The sequence below is a fragment of the Oryctolagus cuniculus genome, chromosome 6 (genome assembly GCF_051225735.1).
Source record: "Oryctolagus cuniculus isolate XC-2025 breed Fujian yellow rabbit chromosome 6, ASM5122573v1, whole genome shotgun sequence".
In the NCBI taxonomy this organism is placed as follows: Eukaryota; Metazoa; Chordata; class Mammalia; order Lagomorpha; family Leporidae; genus Oryctolagus; species Oryctolagus cuniculus.
In genome coordinates, this window is record NC_142872.1 from 112584707 (window position 1) to 112611363 (window position 26657).

Sequence of the window (26657 nt, forward strand, 5' to 3'; positions counted from 1 at the left end):
AGTGGAAAGTGCTAATGGAGGCTTTAGCTGATAATTCACCACCTAATACCTATCTATCTATCTTTCTATGACATGTATATGACATCATATATGAATATTATGTATACTTAGCTATGTTCCATTAATAATTCTTTGTGTTTTTTTTGACAAGCAGAGTTAGACAGTGAAAGAGAGAGACAAAGAGAAAGGTCTTCCCTCCGTTGGTTCACCCCCCAATGGCCGCAGCGGCCGGCGCACCGCGCTGATCCGAAGCCAGGATCCAGTGCCTCCTCTTGGTCTCCCATGCGGGTGCAGGGCCCAAGCACTTGGGCCATCCTCCACTGCCCTCCCAGGCCACAGCAGAGAGCAATAATTCTTTGTTTTGAAGTAAGAATGGAAGTTCAGGTTGCACTGTATTGAGTAGTCAGATCACTATTTCACTTTTGTGTTTATATGATATCCTGGTTTATTCTAGGTTATGATAGTCAATTTTGAAAAATGAAACATAAAAAAATCAAATCTAACAATTTTAAAGTTTCTTGATGCAAAACCGTATTTAAATATTATCAATCCTAAATGAAATAATCAATCCTAAGAGAAAATAGAAATGAAAATATTCATATCTGGGTATTTTGCTGATTCTGTTTTGCTTGTGATTTTTTTTGTAATGCAGTTTTTTAAAAAAGGTCTTTCTGGGGGCCTGTGCTGTGGTATAGTGTGTCAAAGCCGCTGCCTTCAGTGCCAGCATCCCATATGGGTGCCAGTTGGATTCCCGGCTGCTTCACTTCTGATCCAGCTCTCTGCTGTGGCCTGGAAAGGCAGTGGAGGATGGCCCAAGTGGTTGGGCCCCTGACCCTGTGGGGGAGACCCGGAAGAAGCTCCTGGCTCCTGGCTTCAGATCAGACAGCTCTGGCAATTATGGTCATCTGGGGAGTGACCCAGCAGATGGAAGACCTCTCTCTCTCTCAGCCTCTGCTTCTCTGTAATTCTGCCTCTCAAATAAATGAATAAATAAATCTCTAAAAAAATGGTCTTTCTGTAGTAAAATTTATTAAGCATTTCCTTTTTCACTTCTGAATTTTGAGTTTTAGGACTTAAAGTATATTTCCAGGTTACAGAAGAATTTGTACATTTTTTACCTAGTACTTGTATGGTTTTCTTATTTTACATTTAATTCTTTGGCATTTAGGAATTTATATTGGTGTGGGGTATGAGGGATAGATCCAATTTTAATTTTATTCATATGGATATCTAGTTTTTATAACACTACTTATTTAAATCCGCCTTTTATCATACTGATTTTGTATGCCAACGTTATACTACATTTAAAAAATATTTTTACTTTATTTGAAAGGGAGAGAGAGGGAGAAAGAGAGGAAATGGGGGGGGGAAGGGAGAGAGAGAGAGAGAGAGACCGAGAGAGAATTTTCCATTTGCTGGTTTCATTCAACAGCCAGAGGTGGGCCAGGCCAATGCCAGGAGCAGTAACTGCCTCTGGCTCTCCCATTTTCTCTCCATGTCAGTGGTAGGCATTCAAGTAGTTGAGCCATCACCTGCTGCTACTCAGGAGCCTTAGCAGGAACTGGATCTGGCACTCTGATAGGGGATGAGGGCATCCGGAGAGGTGGCTTAACCTCCTGTGCCACAGAGCCTGCCCCTATAGACTACATTTTAATACACATTTAGATATATTTCTGTATTTACTATTGCCTTTTATTGACCTTCTATCCATATGCCAATATCTCACTTTTATAGTTATAAAAGTTTAAGAAGGTTTAATATCTGGTAGTACTAATACTGCATCCATTATTCTTATTGTTTGATGTTTTCCTAGGTATTTTTGCTTATTTGTCCTACCAAATGAACTTCATAATCAGCTTATCTAGTTAAAAAAAAGGGAAAAGAAGAAAAGGAAAAAAATTACAACAGTAAAGCAAAAACAAATACTTGATGGTAGTTTTATTATCCTTCAAGTCTGATGTGTAACATTTTCATTGTTTTTTTTTTTGCTAAATGTTTTTAATTTTCCTTATGATTTAGTTTTTGATCTCAGGCTTACTTAAAAGTGTTTTTTAAATTTTAATTATGTAGGGGCTGGCATTGTGGCGCAGCAGGTAAAGCCGCTGCCTGCAGTGCCGGCATTCCATATGGGCACTGGTTCGCGTCCCGGCTACTCCATTTCCTTTCCAGCTTTCTGCTAAGGCCTGGGAATACAGTGGAAGATGGTCTAGGTCCCTGGGCTCCTGCACCCACATGGGAGGCCTGGAGGAAGCTCCTGGCTCCTGGCTTCGGATCAGCACAGCTCCAGCCGTTGCGGCCAATTAGGGAGTGAACCAGAACAAGGAGGACCTCTCTCTCTCTCCCTCTCTCTCTCTCTGCCTCTCCTTCCCTGTGTAACTCTGACTTTAAAATTAACAAATAAATTTAAAAACATTTTAATTATGTGATTTTTTAAAAAAAATTTAGTTTTTTTTATAACTTTTTTTTTAACTTTTATTTAACGAATATAAATTTCCAAAGTACGATTTATGGATTACAATGGCTTCCCCCACATACCGTCCCTCCCACCCGCTACCCTCCCCTTTCCCACTCCCTCTCCCCTTCCATTCACATCAAGATTCATTTTCGATTATCTTAATATACAGAAGATCAGCTTAGTATACATTAAGTAAGGATTTCAACAGTTTGCTCTCACACAGAAACATAAAGTGAAAAATAATAGATAATTTTTTTTAAATGATGATGAAATCAGATCAGACCTATTGTCATGTTTAAAGATTATTTATTTATTTGAAAGGCAGAGTCACAGACAGGCGGAGGCAGAAGGAGAAAGTCTTCCATCCGCTGATTCACTCCCCAATTGGCTGCAACAGCCAGAGCTGCGCCAACTTGAAGCCAGGAGCCAGGAGATTTCTCTGGGTCTCCCATGCGAGTGCAGGGGCCCAAAAACCTGGGCCATCCTCCACTGCCCTCCCAGGCCATAACAGAGAGCTGGATTGGAAATGGAGCAGCTGAGACTTGAAGCAGCACCCATATGGGATTCCGGCACTTCAGGGGGTGGCCTAACCCACTACGCCACAGTGCCAGCCCCATTTTTTATAACTTTTAGCTTTATTGCATAGTGGTTAAAAAACATTCAATATTCTATGAAACCTTTAACATTTATTGAGAGCTACTTTATGTTCTAGAGACATTGTTCTTCATGTAGATCGATAACATAATCATTTGAGAAGCTTTTAAGGTGTACTCATGCATACAATTCACTCCACACAATTAAGTTAGTATCTTTTATGGTAGACCTCAGACCATATGGGTTTTTAAAGAGCCATTGGGAAAATTTCACAGTGCACCTCAGGCTCAGTATATGGTTAATTTTGCTTATGTTCTATGTAAGCTTGAAACAACTGAGTGGTCTTTAGGATCTAATAGTTCTCTAAATGTCCTTTAGCTTGAACCTGCTAATTGTGGTGTTCAAATATACTATATCCTTAATGGCTTTTTAAAATGCTTGATCTGTTCATAAAGAGAAGAATCTTAAATCTCCCAGACTAAGAGCATGAAATTACCAACTTCATTTTGTAATTAACAGAATTGCAGTCAACCTCATCTATCATTTTGTTTGGGCCATCCTCTGCTGCTTTCTCAGGCACATTAGCAGGGAGGTGGTTTGGGAGTGGAGCATCAAACTCGAACTGGCACCCACATGGGATGCCCGCATTGCAGGCAGTGGCTTAACCTGTTACATCACAATGCTTGTTCTGGTTTTATGTTTTATCTAGCATGTTAAATTACATTTGCCCCAGAGACTTTTCTACAAACATTCAGTCTATCATATTGTTGGAAATATAAGCTAGCAATCATTATTAAAAATGAATTGACAATCTGTTGTTCAAAGTGTTTGCAATGCTTAATTACAAAAGTGTTGCTTACCATAGTGGGAAATTTTAATCTGGAGCTAAATTTAATAGTGCATCATTTTTATTATGCATCATGGAAATAGGCAAACGTAGAGTTAGTTTCCTTTTTTATTCTTTTTTACAAGCTTATAAATTATTGAAGGAGAAATTGCATTTTACTTTTATAAACTTGATAGCTGGCATTTCTTTCTATTTCTACTCTAAAGTCACATATGGATTTTTAAGCATCTTTACTATAGTGATCCCTGCTGCTTCTAGCTACAAGACAATAAACTTCAGTGTTTATGAGTGCTGATAGGATCCTGAATTCTATTCTGCTCTCATTGTTCCTGCTGTGAAATGATTTCCTATTTTAAAAACCACCCAAATAGAGACTGATTGCTATTATGAACAAGGAAGACTGTTCATAGAATCAACCTTCCTTTTCCGCACTAAGGGTTGTAACGGTGATGAAAAGTCATATACTCTACTGTAAAAGTCACTCTTGCAGCAAACCCCTGTCATGGGCACTAACCGTTTTACTCACCTGTTTGTTCATCATTTAACTTCTTAACTTATTAGTCATTCAGCTCTGTCTCTTTTTCCAGACGTAGCTATTTAATGATTCCAGGCAAAATGCATCTTCTTTCAGTTGCTATTGATTATGTCCATCAGAATATAATTTTTATATTAAAAAATAAGGGTGTGCTGATTCAGAATGGCAGAAATAAGACCTTCCTCTTTGTAATGGACAAGTGGCATCAATGGGATTTTCAGGGGGTGAGCCCCATGTCTTTTGGAGTTCAGTGACTTATCTGACAAGCTGATGAATTGGTTGCTTTTGGGGGACAGGATATTTGCAAAGAATTTCTTTTCCCAAATGGTCAATTTAGAAAATATTGTGAAAGAATAAAAAAAGGAGAGAAAGGAAGCTAGTTTAATACAAATGGACTTCAGTCAGAAATGTGGACATATAATATACTTGGATGTCTTGAAGAATCTTCCTGGGCTAACAAGTATTTGAGATAAGTGTTATTGCTGTGGGTAGGATTTAGTTTTTGGCTGTATTTAGAATCATATTGAGGGATGAATAAAAAAAATACAGATTTTATTTTATGAAATTCATTTTTGTGATGATAATTTAACTTTACCTATATCATTTTGTGCTTAAATAAATAGCTAACTGGATATAATTGGACATATTATATTTAAATACATATTCTTTTATTCTTAAAAACAATGGTTGCCATGACACAAGGGAACATTCTATAAACTAGGTATTCAATTTTTTTTTGACAGGCAGAGTGGACAATAAGAGAGAGAGAGAAAGGTCTTCCTTTGCCATTGGTTCACCCTCCAATGGCCGCTGTGGCTAGCGCACTGCGGCCAGCGCACTGCACCGATCTGAAGGCAGGAGCCAGGTGCTTCTCCTGGTCTCCCAGGGGGTGCAGGGCCCAAACACTTGGGCCATCCTCCACTGCCCTCCCTGGCCAAAGCAGAGAGCTGGCCTGGAAGAGGGGCAATTGGGACAGAATCCGGCGCCCCGACTGGGACTAGAACCTGGTATGCCAGTGCCTCAAGGCGGAGGATTAGCCATTGAGCCGTGGCACTGGCCTCAATTTTTTCAATAGTTAATATTGACTTTGTAGTAAGATGAAAAAATCATTCTTCTGTAAGATCAAGAATATAGAGGGTCTATACTAGAGTTCTGGTTCTGGATGGGTTCAGCGAGGCAAAGACAATGGGAAAGGTGAGGAGACACTGCACTTTCACATCAGAAAAGCCAGGTGAGGTGATGTGGTGATTAAGATGTGTGTCCTCTTAACTAGGAAAAAGGGTGCCCAGATATTTGGCAAACTCTTATCTGGGATTCTTTTTGGGAATGTTTTGGATGAGGATAACATTTGAATCAGTCGACTGAGCAAAGCAGAGTGCCTTATCCAATCAGTAGAAGGCCTGTGTAGAACAACAAGGCTGATCCTCCCTAGTAAGTGGGGACTCCTTGAGCCTGACATTTTGGCTCTGGACACTGGTGTTTTCCTGTCTTTATACTCAAACTGGAGCATTTACTCTTGGAGTCTCAAGCATGCCAGCTTTGGAGCCAGAACTTATGCCATCGGCTCTTTTGGATCTCAGACTTGGGCTGGAATTACGCTATTTGCTCTCTTGGGTCTCCAGCTGGCTAACTGCAGATCCCAGTACTTTATAGCTTCCACAGTCTTATGAGTCATTCCTCATAATAAACTTCTTCCTCTATATATGAATATATTCTATTGATCCTGTTTCTTTGGAGAACCCTGAGTCTATGCTATTCTTGATGCTTACCTCTGTCCATCTTCTGAACATGACAGAAGCTACAGGTGCAATCTTTATCACATTGCACTTCTCATACAGCAACAGAAAAATCCATAATGTGCATTCTCCTCAATACCTCTTGATTAGCTCATAAACATTTATCCCTCTTCAGCCCAGGACTTAGGCCAGGGGATAAGGTAAATGTGCTTAGAATAATAAACCTACTTTTAAGTTTTATTTGTTAATACATAGTTCATTTATTAATAAAAACAAAACATTTTCCAAATTAAAAAAAATTGAGGTGAGACCCAGTCACTCATATTGTGCTTATATTTAGTGCCTGCAATCAAATTAAGTTTCTCTAAGAGAAAGAGCTTTTTAAAGCCTGACCTTGCATGATTTAATCAGATGACACTGTATTCATGTGTGGAAATAGCTCACTATGTCCCATAAAGGTGTACATGTCAATCAAAAGATTTAAAAAATAAAATAGAGGAAAAATACCCACCAACACATGACCTTACCCAAGGTTAAAGATACTGATTTTTTTTAAAATAACCTCAAATTCCAAAACAATATTTACTCCTTGAGAGCACTGTGAAATAACAATTTAAGTAAGGAATGATTTTATCTTTGCTGTTTTCTAATGTATAAAATCGTGGCTCTATTGGGGATGGCGTTTGGCACAGCATTTAAGATGCCATTTGGTATGCCCACATCCCATATTGGAATAACAGAGGTTAAGTTTCAGCTCTACTCCAGACCACCTTCATGCTGATGTGCACTCCAGTAAGCTGGATTGCTGTCCACCTGTGTGGGAGATCCAGATTTAGTTCCTGCCATCTGGCTTCGTCCTGGATCAACCCTACCTGTTTCAGGCATTTGGGGGGTGAACCAACTGGTTCTTTCTGTCTCCCTACATTCCAAATAAATAAATAAAAAAGCCAAAAACAAAAATCAAGGTCAGCTCTCTAAGGTTCTAGGTAGGGACAAATTTTACCCATGAAATGGAAACAGAACTTTGCTAAGTCCAACGTGGTATTGATGCATTAGGATTCCCATTAACTTCAGCCAAAGTGACGCTAGAACTTTCAGTGCCCCTTTTAAGTTGTTCCTATGGTGTAGCTGATTTTCACCTAATCCTGTAAAAAATCTGATAAGAAAGCAGGAGCTTTAAGATAACTAAGGTATATTTAGTTTATCAATAATTCTTGTTACATTGCAGAAAGAGCTGTTGGGAAGAAATCAAAAATATTTTTTTTCTGGATGTAAGCAATTTTGCCTCTCATGATAGTGGTAGTGATGAAAATCTGTGTAAGAAGAGTAAAAAAAGAGAGAGGGCTTTGAACCCTCCAATTGCTTTCCTATGAGCTTTATCTTGCTCTTGCTTGCTCTTGTAAAGATTATGAGAAGGAGTGGGAAGTCCTGGGGAGTCATTTGAATCTCATTCTCTGCTCCTGAAGAAGTTGCACAGTTTGGAATATCTAGAAGTTCTAGAGAAACAAATTTACTTCATTTAGTTTCATCCATCACTTCATTTGTGCTATATTTATTTACCATGCGCCAAACATTGTCCTGGGTGCTGGGGATAGCATTCTTCAATAAAATCAGACATGGCCCTGTCATGCCAAGGCCTACAATTCAAAGGATGAGACTGCTGGGCCTTAATCAGGAAATCCTATGACTCGCAACAGTGATAATTGCATGAAAAGGCTCTTATGATATAGTTAGGAAGGGCAGGGAATGAAGAGGAGGTAATTGGGCCATCAGGAAGGGAAATACTAGAACAACCAAAGAAAGTGGTATATGTAAAAGCCTATGATAGGAAGAAACATGATAATGACAACAGATTGAAATAGGACAGGTATGACTGGAACAGCGAGGTGGAAGGAAGCTGGGGAGCTGTCTGTTGGGAGAGGACAAAGTAGAAACATGAGACAAGGCAGGTCCTTACTTTCTGGGTCAAGGAGTTCCATGTTTTTGGGCCATACTGATTGATGCAGTTTCTGAGTAATAAGAAGGCTTTCATTTTCACATTTTAGAAGAGCAAAAGTCCAATACTAGTAACAGATATGTGTCAAGAGGAATATATCCCTTAATATGTCAGCTATGACTTCAATCCTTAAAATCTATTTGTTACCACGGTTACTGCAAAAAATTAAATGTATTAAAGTAAATGCTGGAAAGCGAAATTAGTTCAAAGTTTAAGCTGTTGATTAAAAAGAAGTATATAGGTTGAGGGAGCAAAAAATTCCACTCAGGAATTTAAGTCTTTTTCAGCCTAATCTTATCTGAGCTGACCCTATTACTATAGGCAAACTAATTAACCTCTCTGTGCCTTGTTGGCTTATCTGTGAGTGAAGATAATGATGACCCACTAATTGGACTGCAAATCATTCTGTAAACACCAACAGTTATAGAAGTAATATAAACAACTCTTACCTTGTTGTAAGATTTTAGACTTTACCTCAGAATTTAAATATCTCTAAGCCTGAATAACATGTTAGGTTTTATTTGTATCAAATAGCATTTGTGTGCGTGTGTTTGAGTGAATTTGTATTTATTTTCATACAGCCAAATTTGTGTTTTTTGAAAATGTGCTCTTTCTTTTTGATACTTATTGTTCAATTAGCAGTACCCTGAGTACTAGATAATTATGATAATTCCTACTGATAGCTGATGATTTACTACAGGAGAGGAGCGACAGAGAAGGAGGGATGGGGGAATAGGTAATCTCAACCTCTTTTAAAATAAAAAATCTTCTTGCCTGTTAATTAAGAATATTATGCTTTTCTTGTTAAATAAGTCTATCACAATCAACTCTAGGTAAGCAACTCAAATTAGGTCAGCAAGAACGTAAAACCATGACAAGAAGCAGTAAAATGAAAGGACTCCTAGTTGGATTTTATTGTAGATTCACTGAATCACATTTATATTGCCATTTTTTTTGTGATTTTCCAATCATTTTATGGAAAGTATTTATAAAATGACATTCATTCAGCAGCATAAAGATTACCCATTTCCATAATTAGCATGGTTATTATGCCACACTTTTTTTAGTAGATGGAAGAAAATTGTAATCAATTGTCTGGAACAATAAGACACTTACAGAATTGGAATAGCTATTGCTTTGTACCTGAAAAGGTTCTTTAATTTTTTTTAAAGAAACCTCATGCTTGGTAAAGATGTAGGCTGTTTCCACAATGACACATGACTCCGACGTGTGACTGCAATGTTTTTGTTGGCATGACTTAGCGGTGGTTAGAGATCTAGAGCTCTTGGTTAGGGACAAGCCTGACCAGAAAGTCACAATGAAACTGGAGAGAACCAACTCTGTAGTTCTGGTTCAGTTCCCCTGTGTTATGTAGCAATGTAGTTCTCCTGTGTTCAATGAAAGGGGGAAATAGATGTTTGAATTTTTTAGTGCAGACTGAGCAATATCTCTAAGGCATGTTATGTGTTTTATTAAGTTCTCACCTGGTTGGGCTGTCTTTCCCAGTCTTTATTTCCGCCTGAGCTGGCACTGTTCTGGCTGGTTCTGCTGGAGTTTGAGAGTCAGAGTTGGCAGTGATATATTTGAAGGATTTTTTCTCAGAGAATTTTTCTATGAAAAGAAAATAATACATAGATAGAAGAACTCATGCCACTCTTCGACACAGTTATATTTGAGAACAGGCTATGGAGATGCTACTTTGTCTTCTAGAATAGTCTTCTAGGGATTGCTTCCCCCAGAATTCTGCATAAAGATAGAGGACCTTACGCAGGAGGAGATAACCTGTGGACACTTTGCAGCCAATGAAAACTGTATTTAAAGTTTATGTATTACATAGTAAAAGTTCATAGAGTGTATTTTTTTATATTAGCAAGAATAAGATTTCATCACGCAAAAAGGATTTTCAGTTTTGTAAAAGTATTCCAAATTATGCCTTAAAATGATGCATGATAAAATTCAGAAAAGTAAAATAGGCGGAAATGATGTTATTGACATTATTTTGGAATCTGCATTTGTATTGTTTTCTTATTAATATAAAGAGAACAGAATTCATGGAGTTCACAGTTATAAATCTAAGAATATAATTATATTTCCCTCCTTCCTTCCCTCTTTCCTTTCTTTTGCCTTTTAATTTTTCAATAACATTTTTAACTTAATTTATAATCACAGGCTTGATTCTCCACTAAATAATGAGTTCAACAAATAAAAATTAGAAAGACCATTGTTCTACAGGAGTATAGACAAGGGCTACAAATAATAATCAAATCCCGAGTGGTCAATTTCAATAAGAGACATTGCATTTTTCTGTATTCTATGTATTAGTTACTATAAATCAGAGAAAACATGATATTTGTCTTTTGAATCTGGCTTATTTCACTAAGCATAATGGTCTCCAGCTGCAAACATTTTGTTGCAAAAGGCAGAATTTCATTCATCCTTTTTTTTTTTTTTTATGGCTGAGTAGTATCCCATTGTGTATAAATGCCACATTTTCTTTATCCTGTCATCAGTTGATGGACATCTGGGCTGATTTCTTATCTTAGCTATTGGTAATTGAACTACTATAAACATGGAGGTACAGGTAACTCTCTTCCATATGTTGATTTCATTTCCTTTGGATATATTCCCAGGAGTGGGATGACTGAGTCATGTAGTAAATATATTTTTAGATGGCTAAGGGATCTCCATACTGTTGATTTTTTATGAAATAAAATTTTTTGGTTGTGGTTTGATTATCTATATCTATGACATCTTTTTTTAAAAAAAGAAACAACATATTGTCAGTCCATAATTAAATTTTTTCTTCCAAGTCTACAGATACAATTCCCAATTAACATAGTTTAAATTATACTTTACCCAGAGAATAATCACCTGACTGGCAAATATTTGGATTATAGAGAAAATTTTAGTGAAAGTAAATTACTTAATTTTACAAACATATGGAAGGAGAAAAGAAAAACAGGAGAAATCCAAGATGGCTGAATAGGGGATAGACACACCAACTTATACTGCTCTGGGTTATGAAAAGAACAAAGAAAGGACTATGTTTCAAGGGGTCTGAATGATGGAAAATTTCGGTGGCAAGTAAAAAAAAAACAATGAAGTCTCCCTGGGACAAGGGAAGAGAAGAGAAGACAGAGACACTGCTGTAGCCAGTAGCCTGCAGCGTAGCCTGCTGAGAGCTGTGAGCTGCCACTTTACCATGCCAAGGGTAGGAAGAAATTGCCACCCAACTCCCACCCCATACTTTCAACGGAGAGGGAATTCCACGGTCACCTACTGACTTTCATTTCAGCCTGGAGAGCTGACTAGGATCTGAGCTACTGCCGGCTTGAAACAAGGAAGCTGCACTGCTTTCCTCCCTCCCCCACCCACAGAGAGCACCATACTTGGCAGTGAAAAGCCACAGAGCACCTCTATTCTGCTCCTCCAGGAATCGTAGTCAGAGTCAGGAGAATGTGTGGTGGCAAAGGACAGATCCCCTCATCCTGAAATTGTGGGAGTTTTTGGGCATTAGCCCTAGAGCTATGCTCACACACTCTGCATGAGCTGGGGATTTGCCTTAGCTTCTGGAAGCTAACACCAGAAGCAGCCCATAAAAATATCTGCTCCCACCCTAAGAAATCTGAGTAATGACCCCAGTATACTCTGCAACACCAGGACTGTAACAATTTGTTGTTGTTACAACAAATTCCTCAGTGCCTCTGGAATCTGCCTGGGGGACATAAGGAAGAACCTACAGGCATTCCACTTCTCTGGACTCACACTCCCCAGAGTAAAATCTGGGACAGTGTTCAGTTCACATCCTCTAGTCCTAGGATTGGGCTATTGGTATTATAAGCTGCAGCACAAGTTGGACTCTCCTGGTAGAACCTGAGGAAGGGTCCATATTTATCACACAGTTCTAGAGTCCCAACAATCTGTGCCACAAGCCCTGACGTGACTTAGGCTTATCAGTAGGACAAGGGGGCAGCCACATCTGTCTGTCTTAGCATCAAGAATAAGGCCCTGGAATCATATTCACCAGGGAGACTGACTCAAAACTCTCCATAGACCACAGATACACACCCAAGGAAACCTTTATTCATCTCAAAGCCACACTTATATCCCTGTGAACTACATAGACTAGGCCACTGTGTCACTTACAGACACAGCTGACATTGATTAAGACAGAAGAAATCACTCAGAGACTACATTCCTGGGCTCACCTAGAACTAAAGGCAAAGCAGCAAGCCAAGTGATATCCTGCATTCCAACTAAATCATAAACTCTTTTCCAATAAAACCTACTCCATAAAGAAGAAGGAACGAATACACCAGATGGGCTCATGTCAACGTAGGGACACAGGAGACGTAAAGAAGCTTCTAAAAGAACACAATAATCCTCTAGAATTAGATCCTGAACTGAAGGAAATCTATAAAATGCCAGATACAGAATTCAGAATAATGATTGTAGGAAAACTCAGTGAAATGCAAGAGAATACAGATAGATTAAAGAAATGAGGAAATCAATGAGTAACATTAATGAAAGTATTACTAAGGGGATAGAACTCATTAAGAAGAACCAAATAGAAATTTTGGAGATTAAATCTTCAATCAGTGAAATAAAACATACAGTTGAGGGTTGGCATTATGGAATAGCAGGTAAAGCCACTACTTGTGATGCCAGCATCCCATATGGGCACTGGTTATATCCTGGTTGCTCCAAATCCAATCCAGCTTCCTGCTAATGGCCTGGGAAAAACAGCAGAAGATGGTCCAAGTGTTGAGCCCCTGCTACCGTCATGGAACACCTGAAAGAAGCTTCTGGCTCCTGGCTTTTGCCTGGGTCCCGTGCTGGCTGTTATGACCATCTGGGGAGTGAACCAGCAGGTGGAAGATCAATTTCTCTTTGTCTTTCTCTTTGTGTTTGTCTTTCTCTTTCTCAACTCTTTCAAATAAATAAATATTTAAAAAGTATGATTGAGAGCTTTAGCAGCAGAATAGACAAAGCAGACGAATTTTTGACCTTGAGGACAAGAATTTTGAAATTACCCAATCAGACAAAAATAAAGAGTAAAGAATTAAAAAGAAGAGTCTACACAAAATATGACATACCATTAAATGATCAAATATCCATTCATATTATAAATATTCCTGAGGCAGAAGAAATAGAAAAAGGCATTGAGAACCTGCTAAATAAAATAATAGTTAAAAATTTTCCAGATCTTGAAAGAGACAGGGACACCCAGATAAAAGAAGTTCAAAGTACCCTACGCAGACTCAACTAAACAAGGTCTGCTCCAACGCAGACTGTCATTAAATTGTCAAAAGTTAAAGACAAAGAGATAATCCTGAAGACTATAAGAGAAAAGCAACAAGTTACATATAAAGGAAAACCAATGAGATTATCATCAAGCTTCTCAGTAGAAAAGAATGGGATGATACATTCAAAGTCTTCAAAAAAAGCTTCCAACCAAGAATTATTTTATATCCAGTGAAGCTATCCTTTAAAAGTGAAGAAGAAAAAAAGTATTTCCAGATAAGCAAAAACAGAGAATTCACCAACACCAGACTAGCCTTATAATAATTCTGAAGGGTGTTCCACATTGACATAAACATGAAACACATGTCACCACCAAATTCATTAACAGAATAGATAGAATCATTTTCCAATCAATAAAATGACAAGTCTTACTTCTTATTTATCAATAGTAACCTTGAAATGGATGAACTTCACCAACCAAAAGACTTAGGTTGGCTGAATGGATAAAAAGCCATGATCCCACTATATGTTGCCTACAAGAAACTCACTTTACAAACATAGCTGCACACAGATTGAAAGTGAAGGGTGGGGAAAAGATATGCCAGGCAAATGGAAACCAGAAGCAAGCAGGCATAGCTATCGTTATATCAGATAATACAAACTTTAAATAAAAAACTGTAAAAAGAGATAAAAAGGACATTATATTATGATAAATGGCTCCATTCAACAAGAAGACATAACAATCATAAATATATATGCACCCAATGCAAGACCACCCAGATATATACAGCAAATACTTTCAGACCTAAAGGAAGAGACATACTCCAATATAATAACTGTGGGTGATTTCAAAACCCCACTCTCATCAATGGACAGATCATTCAGACAGAAAATCAATAAAGATGTATCAGAGTTGAAGCATACTATTGAGCAAAATGGGCCTAATAGACATTTAAAGGACATTTCACCCAACAACTACAGAATACAAATTCTTCTTATCAGCACATGGAGCATTCTCTAGGATAGACCACATATTAGCCCACAAATCAATTCTTAGTAAATTTAGAAAGATTGAAATCATGCCATATATCTTCTCAGACCATAAAGGAATAAAGCTAGAAATCAACAAGAAGTACAATGGAACACTTATACATATTGGAAATTAACCAACATCCTTCTGAATGATCATGGGGTCATTGAAGAAATTAAAAAAGAAATCCAAAACTTTCTTGAAATAAATGAAAATGAAAATACAACATATCAGAACCTGTGAGATACAGCAAAAGCAGCATTTTTAAAAAACATGCATTTATTTATTTTAAAGGCATAATTGCATAGAGAGAGAAGGAGAGGCAGAGGCAGAGACAGAGAGAGAGGTCTTCCATCCACTGGTTCACTCCCCAGTTGGCCACAACGCCGGAGCTGAGCTGATCTGAAGCCAGGAGCAAGGAGCTTCCTCTGGGCCTCCCATGTGGCTGCAGGGGCCCAAGGACTGGAGCCATCTTCCACAGCTTTCCCAAGTCACAGCAGAGAGCTGGATTGGAAGTGGAGCAGCTGGGACTCCAAGAGGCGCCCATATGGGATGCCAGCACTGCAGGCAGTGACTTTACTTGCTACGTCACAGTGCCAGCCCCATAAAAGCAGTTTTAAAAGAGAGGTTTATAGAATTAAGTACTAAGAAAAATAAGAACAAATCAAACCCCCAAATCAGCAGGAGGTGAGAAATAATAAGGATCAGAGTGAAAATAAATGAAATTTAATCTGTCAAAACAATACAAAAGATCAACAAAAAAGTTACTTTTTTGAGAAGATGAACAAATAATCTTCTAGCCAGACTAATAAAGAAGAGACAGAACTCAAATATATAAAATTAGAGATAAAAAGGAGACATTGAAACTGACACCACTGAAATACCAAAGATCATGAGAAGCTACTGTAAAGAACTGTATGTTAATAAATTGGAAAATCTCGGGGCTGGAGCCGTGGCTCCCTGCATTGCCGGCATCCCATGTGAGCATGGGGTTCTAGTCCCGGTTGCTCCTCTTCCAGTCCAGCTCTCTGCTGTGGCCTGGGAGGACAGTGGAGGATGGCCCAAGTGCTTGTGCCCTGCACCCCATGGGAGACCAGGAGGAAGCACCTGGCTCCTGGTTTCGGATTGGCACAGCGCCAGCTGTAGCAGTCATTTGGGGAGTGAACCAATGGAGGGAAGACCTTTCTCTCTGTCTCTCTCTCATTGTCTATGACTCTACCTGTCAAATAAATTTAAAAAAATAAATTGGAAAATTTCAAAAAATGGATAAATTCTTTGGCTCATATATCCTACCAAGATTAAATCAAGATATAGGCAACCTAAAGAGACCCAGAACAAGCAATGAGATTATAGCAGCGACCAAAAGTCTTCTATCAAGGAAACATCTGGGACCTAATGGCTTTACTACTAAATTCTACAAAAACATTCAAAAGGAAGTAACTCCAATACTCCTCAAACTGTTCCAAAGTATTGAACAGGATGGCACTCTGCCAAATTCTTTTTATGAGGCCAACACTACTTTGATACCAAAACCAAAGATAGGACATAAAAAGAAAACTACAGACCTATTTCCTTAATGAACATAGATGCAAAGATTCTCAACAAAATACCAGCAAATTGAATCCAAAACCATCACACTTCACAATCAAGTGGGATTGATCCCAGAAATGCAAGGACAGTTCAACATTTGCAAATCAATCAACATCATAAATCAAATCAATATAATGAAGAACAAAAACCATATGGTCATCTCAGTAGATATGGAGAAACTGTTTGATAAGATTCAATACCCCTTCAGGATAAAAACTATGCAGAAATTAGGTATAAAAGGAAGATTCCTCAAAGTTATAAAGGCTATATACTACAACCAACAGACAGTATCATAGTGAATAGGGAAAAACTGAAAGCATTTTCTTTCAGATCTGGAACAAGACAAGGATGTACACTTTCACTACTCTTATTCAAAACAGTACTGGGAGTTTTAGTGATAGCAATCAGTGCAGAGAAAGAAATGAAGTGAAATCGAAACTATGCGAAACGGTGACTTGATCAGCATAGCCCTGACTGTTAATGAACAACTTAATACACTATCCCTCTTAGTAGTTTTTTTTTTTGTCTGTTCTACTTAATATGACTGGTTTAATTCTGTAATTAATACACAGTTATTCTTAAGTGTTGAAATTTAATTGAAATGTGATCCCTGTTAAACATAAGAGTGGGAATAAGAGAGGGAAGAGATGTACAATTTGGGACATGCTCAAGCTGACTTGCCCCAAGTGGTAGAGTTAGAAACATACCAGGGGACTCCAATTTAATCCCATCAATGTGGCATGTACCAATGCCATCTCACTAGTCCAAGTGATCAATTTCAGTTCACAATTGATCATAATGAAAGGACTAAGAGTCAAAGGGAGCACATAAACAAGTCTTGTACCTGCTAATACTAACCGATAGAATAAATAAAAGGGAGAGTGATCCAACATGGGAAGCGAGATACTCAGCAGACTCATAGAATGGTGGATGTCCTAAACAGCACTCTGGCCTCAGAATCAGCCCTAAAGGCATTCGGATCTGGCTGAAAAGCCCATGAGAGTATTTCAGGCATGGAAAGCCAAGACACTCTGGCAAAACAAAAAAAACAAAACAAAACAAAACAAAACAAAACAAAACAAAACACCTAAATGAAAGATCTCTGTGAGATCCCACTGGAAAGAACAGGTCTTCAAAGAAGGAGGTACCATTTCTCTGAAGGGAGGAGAGAACCTCCACTTTGACTATGACCTTGTCTAAACAAGATAAGAGTCGGAGAACTCAAGGGGCTTCCATAGCCTTGGAAACTCATGACTGGTGCATAGGGAGATTACTGATGCCATAAACAGGAGTGTCAATTTGTAAAGTCAACAACAGGAGTCACTGTGCACTTACTCCTCATGTAGGATCTCTGTCCTTAATGTGCTGTACATTGAGACTTAATGCTATAACGAGTACTCAAATAGTATATTTCACTTTGTGTTTCTATGGGGGTGCAAACTGTTGAAATCTTTACTTTATGTATACTAAACTGATCTTCTGTAAAAAAAAAAAAAGAAGAAATTATCAATTCCCAACTTGACTCCCACTGGGATTAAACATGACAATAGGTCTGATCTGATTTCATCATCATTTAAAATATCATCTATTATTTTTCACTTTATGTTTCTGTGTGGGAGCAAACTGTTGAAATCTTTACTTTTGTATGCTAAACTGATCTTCTGTATATAAAGAGAATCGAAAATGTATCCTCATGTGAATGGAAGGGAGAGGGAGTGGGAAAGGGGAGGGTTGCGGGTAGGAGGGACGTTATTGGGGGGGAAGCCATTGTAATCCATAAGCTGTACTTTGGAAATTTATATTCATTAAATAAAAGTTAAAAAATGCAATTTAAAAAAAAGAAAGAAATGAATTGCATACAATTTGAAAAGAAGTCAAATTATTTATGTTTGCAGATGACATGATGTTGCACACAGAAAAATCTAAGCATTCCACCAAGAAACTGTTAGAATTGATAAACAAATACCATAAAGTTGCAGGTTACAAAATAAACATTCAAAAAAAAGGAGCTTTTGTGTATGCTAATAATGAACTCACAGAAAAAGAAATAAAAAAATTCCATTCACAATAGCCCCAAAACTCACATATTTCGGAATAAATTTAACCAAAGGAGTGAAAGATCTCTACAATGAAAATTATCAAACATTGATGAAAGAAATAATCAAGTACAGAAAAAACATGAAAAGATACTCCTTACTTATGGATCAGAAAATCAATATCATTAAAACTACCTAAGGCAAACTACAGATTCAGTGCAATCCCTAACAAAATGTCAATGACATTCTTTACAAAAATAGAAAAAGTAATCCTAAAATTCATATGGGATCATGAAACACCCAGAATAACAACAACAACAATAAACAATCAAGCTGAAAGCATCACAATACCTGATTTCAAAGTATATGACAAAGGTATAGTAAACCAAATAGCATAGTATTGCCATAAAAACCAATATGCAGATCAATGGAACCAAATAGAGAGTCCAGAAATAATCCATACATACAGCTAACGGACTTTTGACGAAAGTGCTTAGACCAACAGTTGAGTCAGGATAATCCCTTCAACAAATAGTGCTGGCAAAACTGGATGTAGATATGTAGAAGAATGAAGTTAGATCCCTACCTTTTGCCATATGCAAAGATCAGCTCAAGATGGATGAAAGACTTGCAGTTAAGACCTGAGACTGGACAAAATTGTAATGGAAGCACTCCATTGGTATAGGGGATCACTTCTTGGATAAGACCCCTAAAGCACAGGCAACAAGAGAAAAACTAAATGAATGGGACTGTATCTTTTTTGAAGGTTTTGTGCAGCAAAGGAAATGATCAACAGTGTGAAGAGACACCCAACAGAATGGGAAAAATATTTGCAAATCACCTATCTAATAATTGATTAATATCCTAAATAACAAGAAAACAATCCAGTTGAGAAATGAGCAGATTCATCAGAAAGCTCTCAAAAGGAGAAATAAAAATTACCAACAAATGTATGAAAATATGTTCAACATCACCAGCCATCAGGGAATTGCATATCAAAACTATAATGAGATATCACCTCACTCCTATAAGAATGACTAGTATTCAAAACAGAGAATAACAAATGCTGGCAAGGATGTAGAGAAAGGGGAACCCTTATACACTGTTGGTGGGAAAGTAAATTAGTGCAGCCATTGTGGAAAACAGTGTGGAGATTTCTTTAAAAAAAAAAAAAACAAACTAGAAATGACTTGCCATATGCTTCAGCAGTGCTACCACTGGGTATATACCCAAAACACTTGAACACAATGAATCAAAGAAATATCTGCACCACCAGCTTTATAGCAGCACTGTTCACAATAGCCAAAATTTGGAATCAGCCAAGGTGTCCATCATCAGGCAAAGGAATAAAGAAAATGTGGTATATATACACAATGGAATATTATTCAGCTATAAAAAAGAATGAAATGCTACTATTTGCAGCAAAATGGATGCAACTAAAGGATATCATGTTGAGAGATGTAAGCCAGACCCAGAAAGACAAATACCACATATTCTCCCTTATATATGGGAGTTAAAATTTAAAAGACAAACAGAAAAAAAAAGAAGAAGAAAGAAAGAAATGTCTGTGTACCAGTATTTCTGCAAATATAGTTTTGTAAATTTTTTTTTACCTTGTCAAACCAATGGTTAGGATGTTATACTACTATAGTTTTAATGATCTGTAATTACTTTAAAATTTACTGTATATGGGTGAAATGGTCATTTTTCTATTCAATTATTATTTATAGCTGTTGTCTGTATTCCCACTTAATTAAGATCTTTTGTTTAAACTTATTTGGTGTAGTGTTAAACCTTTTCAGTGTAATGTAAATTTAAAACATGTTATCTCAAAATCTAAAAAAAAAGAAAAGGAGAAGGAAAGATGGTGGGAGAGAAGGAGACAGGGAAGGTGGAAGAAGAGAATATCATTACATTCTTAGAATTGTATCTATAAATCACATTGAATCTGTTAAAAACTAGTTAAAATTAAACTAAAAAATTTTATAAAAAAGAAAAATCAATACATTAATGGTTATTCATTATCCTCAATTTTTATTTATTTATTTATAGACAGTGAGAGAGAGAAACAGAAAGGTCTTCCTTCCATTCGTTCACTCTACTAATGGCCGCCACGGCCAGAGCTATGCTAATCTGAAGCCAGGATCAAGGTGTTTCCTCCTGGTCTTCCACGCGGGTGCAGGTGCCCAAGCACTTGGGCCATCCTCCACTGCCCTCCCTGGGCCACAGCACAGAGCTGGACTGGAAGAGGAGCAACCAGGACTAGAACCCGGTGCCCAGATGGGATGCCAGCGCCGCAGGTGGAGGATTAACCAAGTGAGCCACGGCACGGGCCCCAATTATCCTCAGTTTTTATCTTCAATTAGATATACTATGCTTAGGAAATTGAAATCAAGATCTAAATAATTGCTTTTATTTTATCCTATATATCACAGTTTAAAATTTAAGCATATGCAGTATTGAAAATCATGGAGCTATCACTTTATTAAGGGTTTCACACTTTAATATGATATTTTATATGATCACTCTAAATTCAGTGCTCTAAATTTTTCAGGAATAAAGTGTAACACTACATTAAATCACCACCTCAAGTTTTAAAAAGTTAATGACAAAGATTGAATTCCTGGATTTTAAAGACACTTTATTTTATTATATGTCTCTTATCTACTGTATTTTGGGATTGTGGCATTTTTGGCTAACAGATAGAAAACACAGTATTAAATATGTTTTTGTTGCATTTAAATGGAAAAAAAAGAACAAATCTACAATTTACTAGAAATGCAAAGGAGCCTCAATATAACCATGTCCTAGGTGTCTGTAAGGACTATAATGTAGGTGAGATATGGTTGTATGTGATACCACATACATTTGTAGGAGAGGGTGCTTTCTAGGTAGGCTTAAGTGGTACACTAATAAGTTTATATTTCAGAGTAAAATAAAAATCCACATTGAACATGTTATTTTGTGTTAAGAGATTTTTGGATAGGAATAAGAGGAAAGATGTGTTTTTCCTGTGTGTTTCAGTGAAGTGATATCTTCCCATTTCTCTTCATCTAACAAAACATTATTTTTTTCAGATCCCTGACATTATATTATGTTATACTGCTGCCTAAGAATGTATCAGTCAAGTAATTTCTTCTTTTTGAGAAGTAGTGAAATAATTACTTGAAGACACTTTAAAGAAGAGTTTTTAGTCTTGGGCTATGGATGTCTAGTAGATTTATGGATTGAGACCCTTGAGATTGCATGTTGCATAGACTTTTTAAAAATTTATTTTGTGTGGAGAGGGTCTAGAATTATCATGGCTCTTCCCAAGGGTCTGAGCCAAAAAATGTTATTGACTATATTGTTGATATATTTTTCTAGGAACACTTGCCCTAAAAGAAAATTAGCACTACAGCAGAGCATGATATATGAGTTAGAAAACTCATCTATAACTGGAATATAAAACATACAAAATCTATAAAATAGTATTTCTTGAGTTTTTTTTTTTTTTTGGCAGAGTGGACAGAGAGAAAGGTCTTCCTTTTGCCGTTGGTTCACCCTCCAATGGCCGCCGCGGCCAGTGCGCTGCGGCCGGTCCACCGCGCTGATCCGATGGCAGGAGCCAGGAGCCAGGTGCTTTTCCTGGTCTCCCATGGGGTACAGGGCCCAAGTACTCGGGCCATCCTCCACTGCACTCCTGGGCCACAGCAGAGAGCTGGCCTGGAAGAGGGGCAACCGGGACAGAATCCGGCGCCCCAACCGGGACTAGAACCCGGTGTGCTGGCGCCGCAAGGCGGAGGATTAGGCTGTTGAGCCGTGGCACCGGCCATTTCTTGAGTTTTGTACTGACTGTATCTTATAATGTCACTTGAATATATCCATCATTGATGATGATGAGAACCCAATTTTTGCCTATTCATGGATTCAAAACAAAATAATAACTACTCAAACAAATAACACATGGGGACTTGAAGCAAAAGGATCCCATCAACTACAGTTCATCATGGGTGTCTTTTTAGCTACACAGCATGTTATTTGTAGCACCAGATGGTCAGAGCATTTACATCATCCTCATCATGATAGAGAAATACAAGGCAAATCTTGTCTCTCATCTGGGTGAATTTTGTCAACTATACATTGTACTTCTTCCTAATTTCACACATGGATGGCAGGCTTCCCTCTTCTGTAGCTGCCAGAATGAATATTGTAAGTCTTCCTGCCAACTGTGCTCCTTGCACATGGTATAGCAATGGCAACAGCTCTTCAATACATGTGGTCAAATTCTGCCCTGGAGCATGTGCCCACGGCAGATAGTGAAATCCAGAATCAAAGGGTTCTGATCTGGTTGCTTTTATTGGATGTACAAAAATGAGTACTGTTGAGTTCCTCTCCACACACTTAGCTGTGTTCGTCTTCAAGTTGGCAGCATCTCACACTGGGTCTGTGAAATACACTTCCAATCTGCTTGGATGCATTGTGGCAGCCATCATGGAGACAAGAGTAGGTGTGAAACATCTGCTTCCACTTTAAGTGAGGAAATAAGAGATGCAGAAAGAACCTTCTGCATTTTTATCATTGGCATTAAATAAATGATGGAAAAGGAAGGATTCAAAGAAAGAACCCAATATGGTACTCAATTGACTTCTTTTGGGGGAATGAATATAAAAAGAAAAAGACTTGAAAATGCTTTCATTGTTTTGAATGTTTGCTGTAAGGGATAAATTGATTAAATTTTAATTCTTTTTTTTTTTTGACAGGCAGAGTTAGAGAGAGAGAGACAGACAGAGAGAAAGGTCTTTCTTTTCCATTGGTTCACCCCTCAAATGGCTGCTATGGCTGGTGCACTGCGCTGATCCGAAGTCATGAGCCAGGTGCTTCCTCCTGGTCTCCCATGTGGGTGCAGGGCCCAAGCACTTGGGCCATCCTCCATTGCCTTCCTGAGCCACAGCAGAGAGCTGGACTGGAAGAGGAGCAACCAGGACAGAATCCGGCGCCCCAACTGGGACTAGAACCTGGGGTGCCGGCGCCACAGGCGGAGGATTAGCCAAGTGAGCCGTGGCTCAGGCCAATTAAATTTTAATTCTTAAGATATTATAGACTCAGTCTCAAAAATAAATCTTTTTTCATCAGGAACCAATAGTAACTGAGTAACTAGATATTACCCAAGTTAATAAAGATTAAATTGAGTACTTTGATTAGTTGCATAAATGATGCTATTAGTTTCATTTCAACAAATGAATATTTTGAATTAAAGCAATGAACAACACAGTTTTAGAAATGTATGATGTATTCATGATTATTTTCTGGTACTCAAGATTATATTTTTGATTCAGCTTCTGGTTAATATCATAGTTGCTAGATTATACAATTTAATTATAATACTTTATAATACCTTGGTCACACTTAAAATTTTATTATATTTTATAGATTGTCAAGTGATGTGAATTAAGTTGACAAACATTGTAGCAATACAGAGAAAATGGGATTTGAAAGAGTACTCTAGAATGTCTTTTACAAAAATAGAAAATTGTATATTTTACATTAACAAGTACACTCACTGGCTATACAGATATCCAGAGGAGGAGGACTAAAGGGTAGATGAAGTTCTAGAAACCATCCTGTATGATGAATAGTATAAGGAACTTACATTCTTTAGCTAAAATATTGAAGATTATCTAGTAACCCAATAGTTCAAATTCTTAGAAGGGCTGTTGCATAGAAAAAAAAATAGATTTATTTCATGCATTCTAGAAGGCATAAGGACCCATCAATAGGATTTATGGGACAAACACACAAATCTTGTAAACATTCTAACACTAGTCTAAGCAAAATGCATTCACTCCTTTGAGAATGAATGAATGTCCTGTTGGAATCTGGAATCTGGAAACCACACTATGGGTGTAGGAGGGGGTCTTTGCATGGGGTCAAAGCTTAGATGTCTCTAGCCAGCCTCTCTGTGCTATAAAATTCCAAAGGAATCTTTTTAGTGAAGATTACTTACTTCAGGATGCATCATCACAAGAAATGAACAAATCAACAAGATAAATGTAGATCCATCAAAGTTAGTTTTGGTACTGTGTCAGGTTAGAGAGATCCTACCCTCTCTCAATGTTATGCTTGGCTTCAGGAACTTTTAAAATTGAGATGAATTCATCTAGAAAACACAGTTTATGTGCCAGTATTAAGGAATATGATGAGTTACCAGTCCTGGGTACCAAATAGACAGCTCTAATCCTTACATCACTAATTCTCTGGGTGACTCTGGATAAGTTGCTTTCTATAACAGTTTCCTCATCCATAAAATGAGAAATACTTTTGTCATGGGGATTTCTGTGAGGATTAGATAAAGACTCCATTTGAGAAAAATGCAATATAAACACGAAGTGTTCCACCTGCCAGACTAGGGTAAATTGCTTTTTCTTTTCTTTTTTTTAAAGATCTATTAACTCTTTCATGTGTACAAAGCATTGATATACATGGGGCATGCAAGAGTTTCCATTTGCTTAAGAGAGTCCCATTACCAGAAAAACATAATGCAATTTCCCACAAATAAACTACATTCTTTAGCAGAAAGAAGCCTAAAAGCCCAGAGTTAATGGAATTAAGCAAATATATTTAAATTATGAAAACTATGAAAAAAGGCATTTTAAAGAAAAGAAAACTACTCTCTCACACTGTTTAGAGTCTTAAGTCTTTAGTTTGTAAAACAGGTAATCACAGTAATTTTATCAGTGTCTAGTCTTCTATATGATATTTAAAATGGACTATGATTTCTCCTTTTTAGCCGATATAATGCTTTCTACCTCTTCATCATCAACGAGGCAGCTCTCTCTGCTTTGTTATATGCAGGAATGATTACTGATTGTGCATATAGCTGGGCACCTGACTTGTTCACAGCTGGCTGGTGACTGTGATGGTAGTTTGCAGGGCTGTGCCCATTGGGAACAATGGCTGTTATCTAAGTGAGTCAGACTCCTCTCCCTGGAATCTCGACTGGGAAATGAGGCATGAGAATGAGAGCAGACCAGAGTAGATAAAGAGAGAGAAAACACAGTGGTCATGAAAAATGAAGTCATTCACTGTGAGCGAGAGGCAGAGAAAGTAATTAGCTCCTAGGACTGCTTCTGTCTGGTGAATGTCTTTTCAGGTCCAGTTAGCAAGAAATTTTCTTACAGGTAGCCACTGCCACCGAAGGTAACGGGTTATATCTCTGTCCCTTGCCAAATCATCACGGTTAAGAATTTTCCTTGTCATTTCAAACTAGAAAGCATATTCTTATTTATCCTTTTTCTAGACTAAACTTCCAGAAATTTCACATGCCACATTTATTCATTTCTCAATTCTCTGCTCTGTCACCATAGCAGGTGTCATTTTGAATGAATACTTCTTATTAAGTTCTGTAAATCTAATTATTTATATATAAGACTGTTTCTGTGTGGATGAAGCAGAGAAATTCTTGAGTAGTTTTAATTAATAACATCAAGCCTAAAAATATATTCCCGCCTTATCTTTTGCTGATGAATAAAACTGACAGTGATAGGGGATGGACTGTTACACTACAATTAGCCATATGTGCACATCTCAATCATACAAACCTTACTTTATACGTGAGCCTACTGAGACTCCAGAGATGTTACGAATCTTGAATAAAGAGCTAAAGTTAGAAGAGTTATGACTTGAATTCAGGAGTGTCCAATTCTCAAAGGCTGTTTCTAATATGATATACTCAGGATACATTTGTCATTTTAGTAAATTTTAATTTCATTTTTAAATGGTTACCTTTTGTATTTAAAATTTGAATTTAAGAAAGCTTTAACAGTTTTTATTTTTAAATGACACATTAAAAGTTGTACATACTTATGGGGTATATGTGGTATTTCATTGCATGTGTACCCCATGTAATATAAAATTGGGATATTTTAAAGCCATATGTATTAGTTTTCTATTGCTGCTATAACCGGTTACCACAAGTATAGAAATTTAGAGCAACACAAGTTGATTCTCTTACAGTTCCATCAGTCAGAAGTCTAAAATGTGTCTGGAGGGTGGAGTTCCTTCTGGACACTTCAGGAAAGAATCTACTTCATTATCTTTGCAGCTTCTAGAAGCTACCTACATTCCTTGGTTCATGGCTCCTCCCTTAACTTACAGGGTATCAATCCAAGCTCTGCCTTTCTCCTTTTATCAACTTCCTTCTTTGATTCTATTTTCTTCCTGTTATAAAAGCTCTTTGGTTACACTGGAGTTTATCTGGATAATTTAGGATTATCTTTCTATTTTAAGATCTTTAACTTAATAATGTCAGAAACAAATTTCCACATAAAGCAACAGTTCCATAGGTTTTGGGGAGGAAGATATGATCTTTGAGGGATCATTATTTGATATATTGCATCACACATCCTATGTACACTCAATTTGGAAATGTTTCAGCACAAATAAGACTGCTTCAAAGCATCACAATCCATTAGATAAGTCATTTACATGTTCTCTATTGGTACTAAAATGTGTTTGAAAAGCATTTAATATAATATAAGTAAAGTAGAAGCTCGAGAAAGATGACTATAATAAAAAGAGGACATTAGTAATTTATCTTTATTTAAAACCAAAAT

General features: G+C 37.4%; 1 protein-coding gene across 1 annotated transcript in view; it reads right to left on the reverse strand.

Annotated features, from left to right (window-relative positions):
- CNGB3 (cyclic nucleotide gated channel subunit beta 3) overlaps positions 1–26657 on the reverse strand; it is a 164843-nt gene that overhangs the window by 129902 nt on the left and 8284 nt on the right. The window contains exon 3 of the mRNA XM_002710676.6: positions 9648–9774. Coding sequence (XP_002710722.4) covers positions 9648–9774 — 127 coding nt within the window. The remainder of the gene's footprint in view (positions 1–9647; positions 9775–26657) is intronic.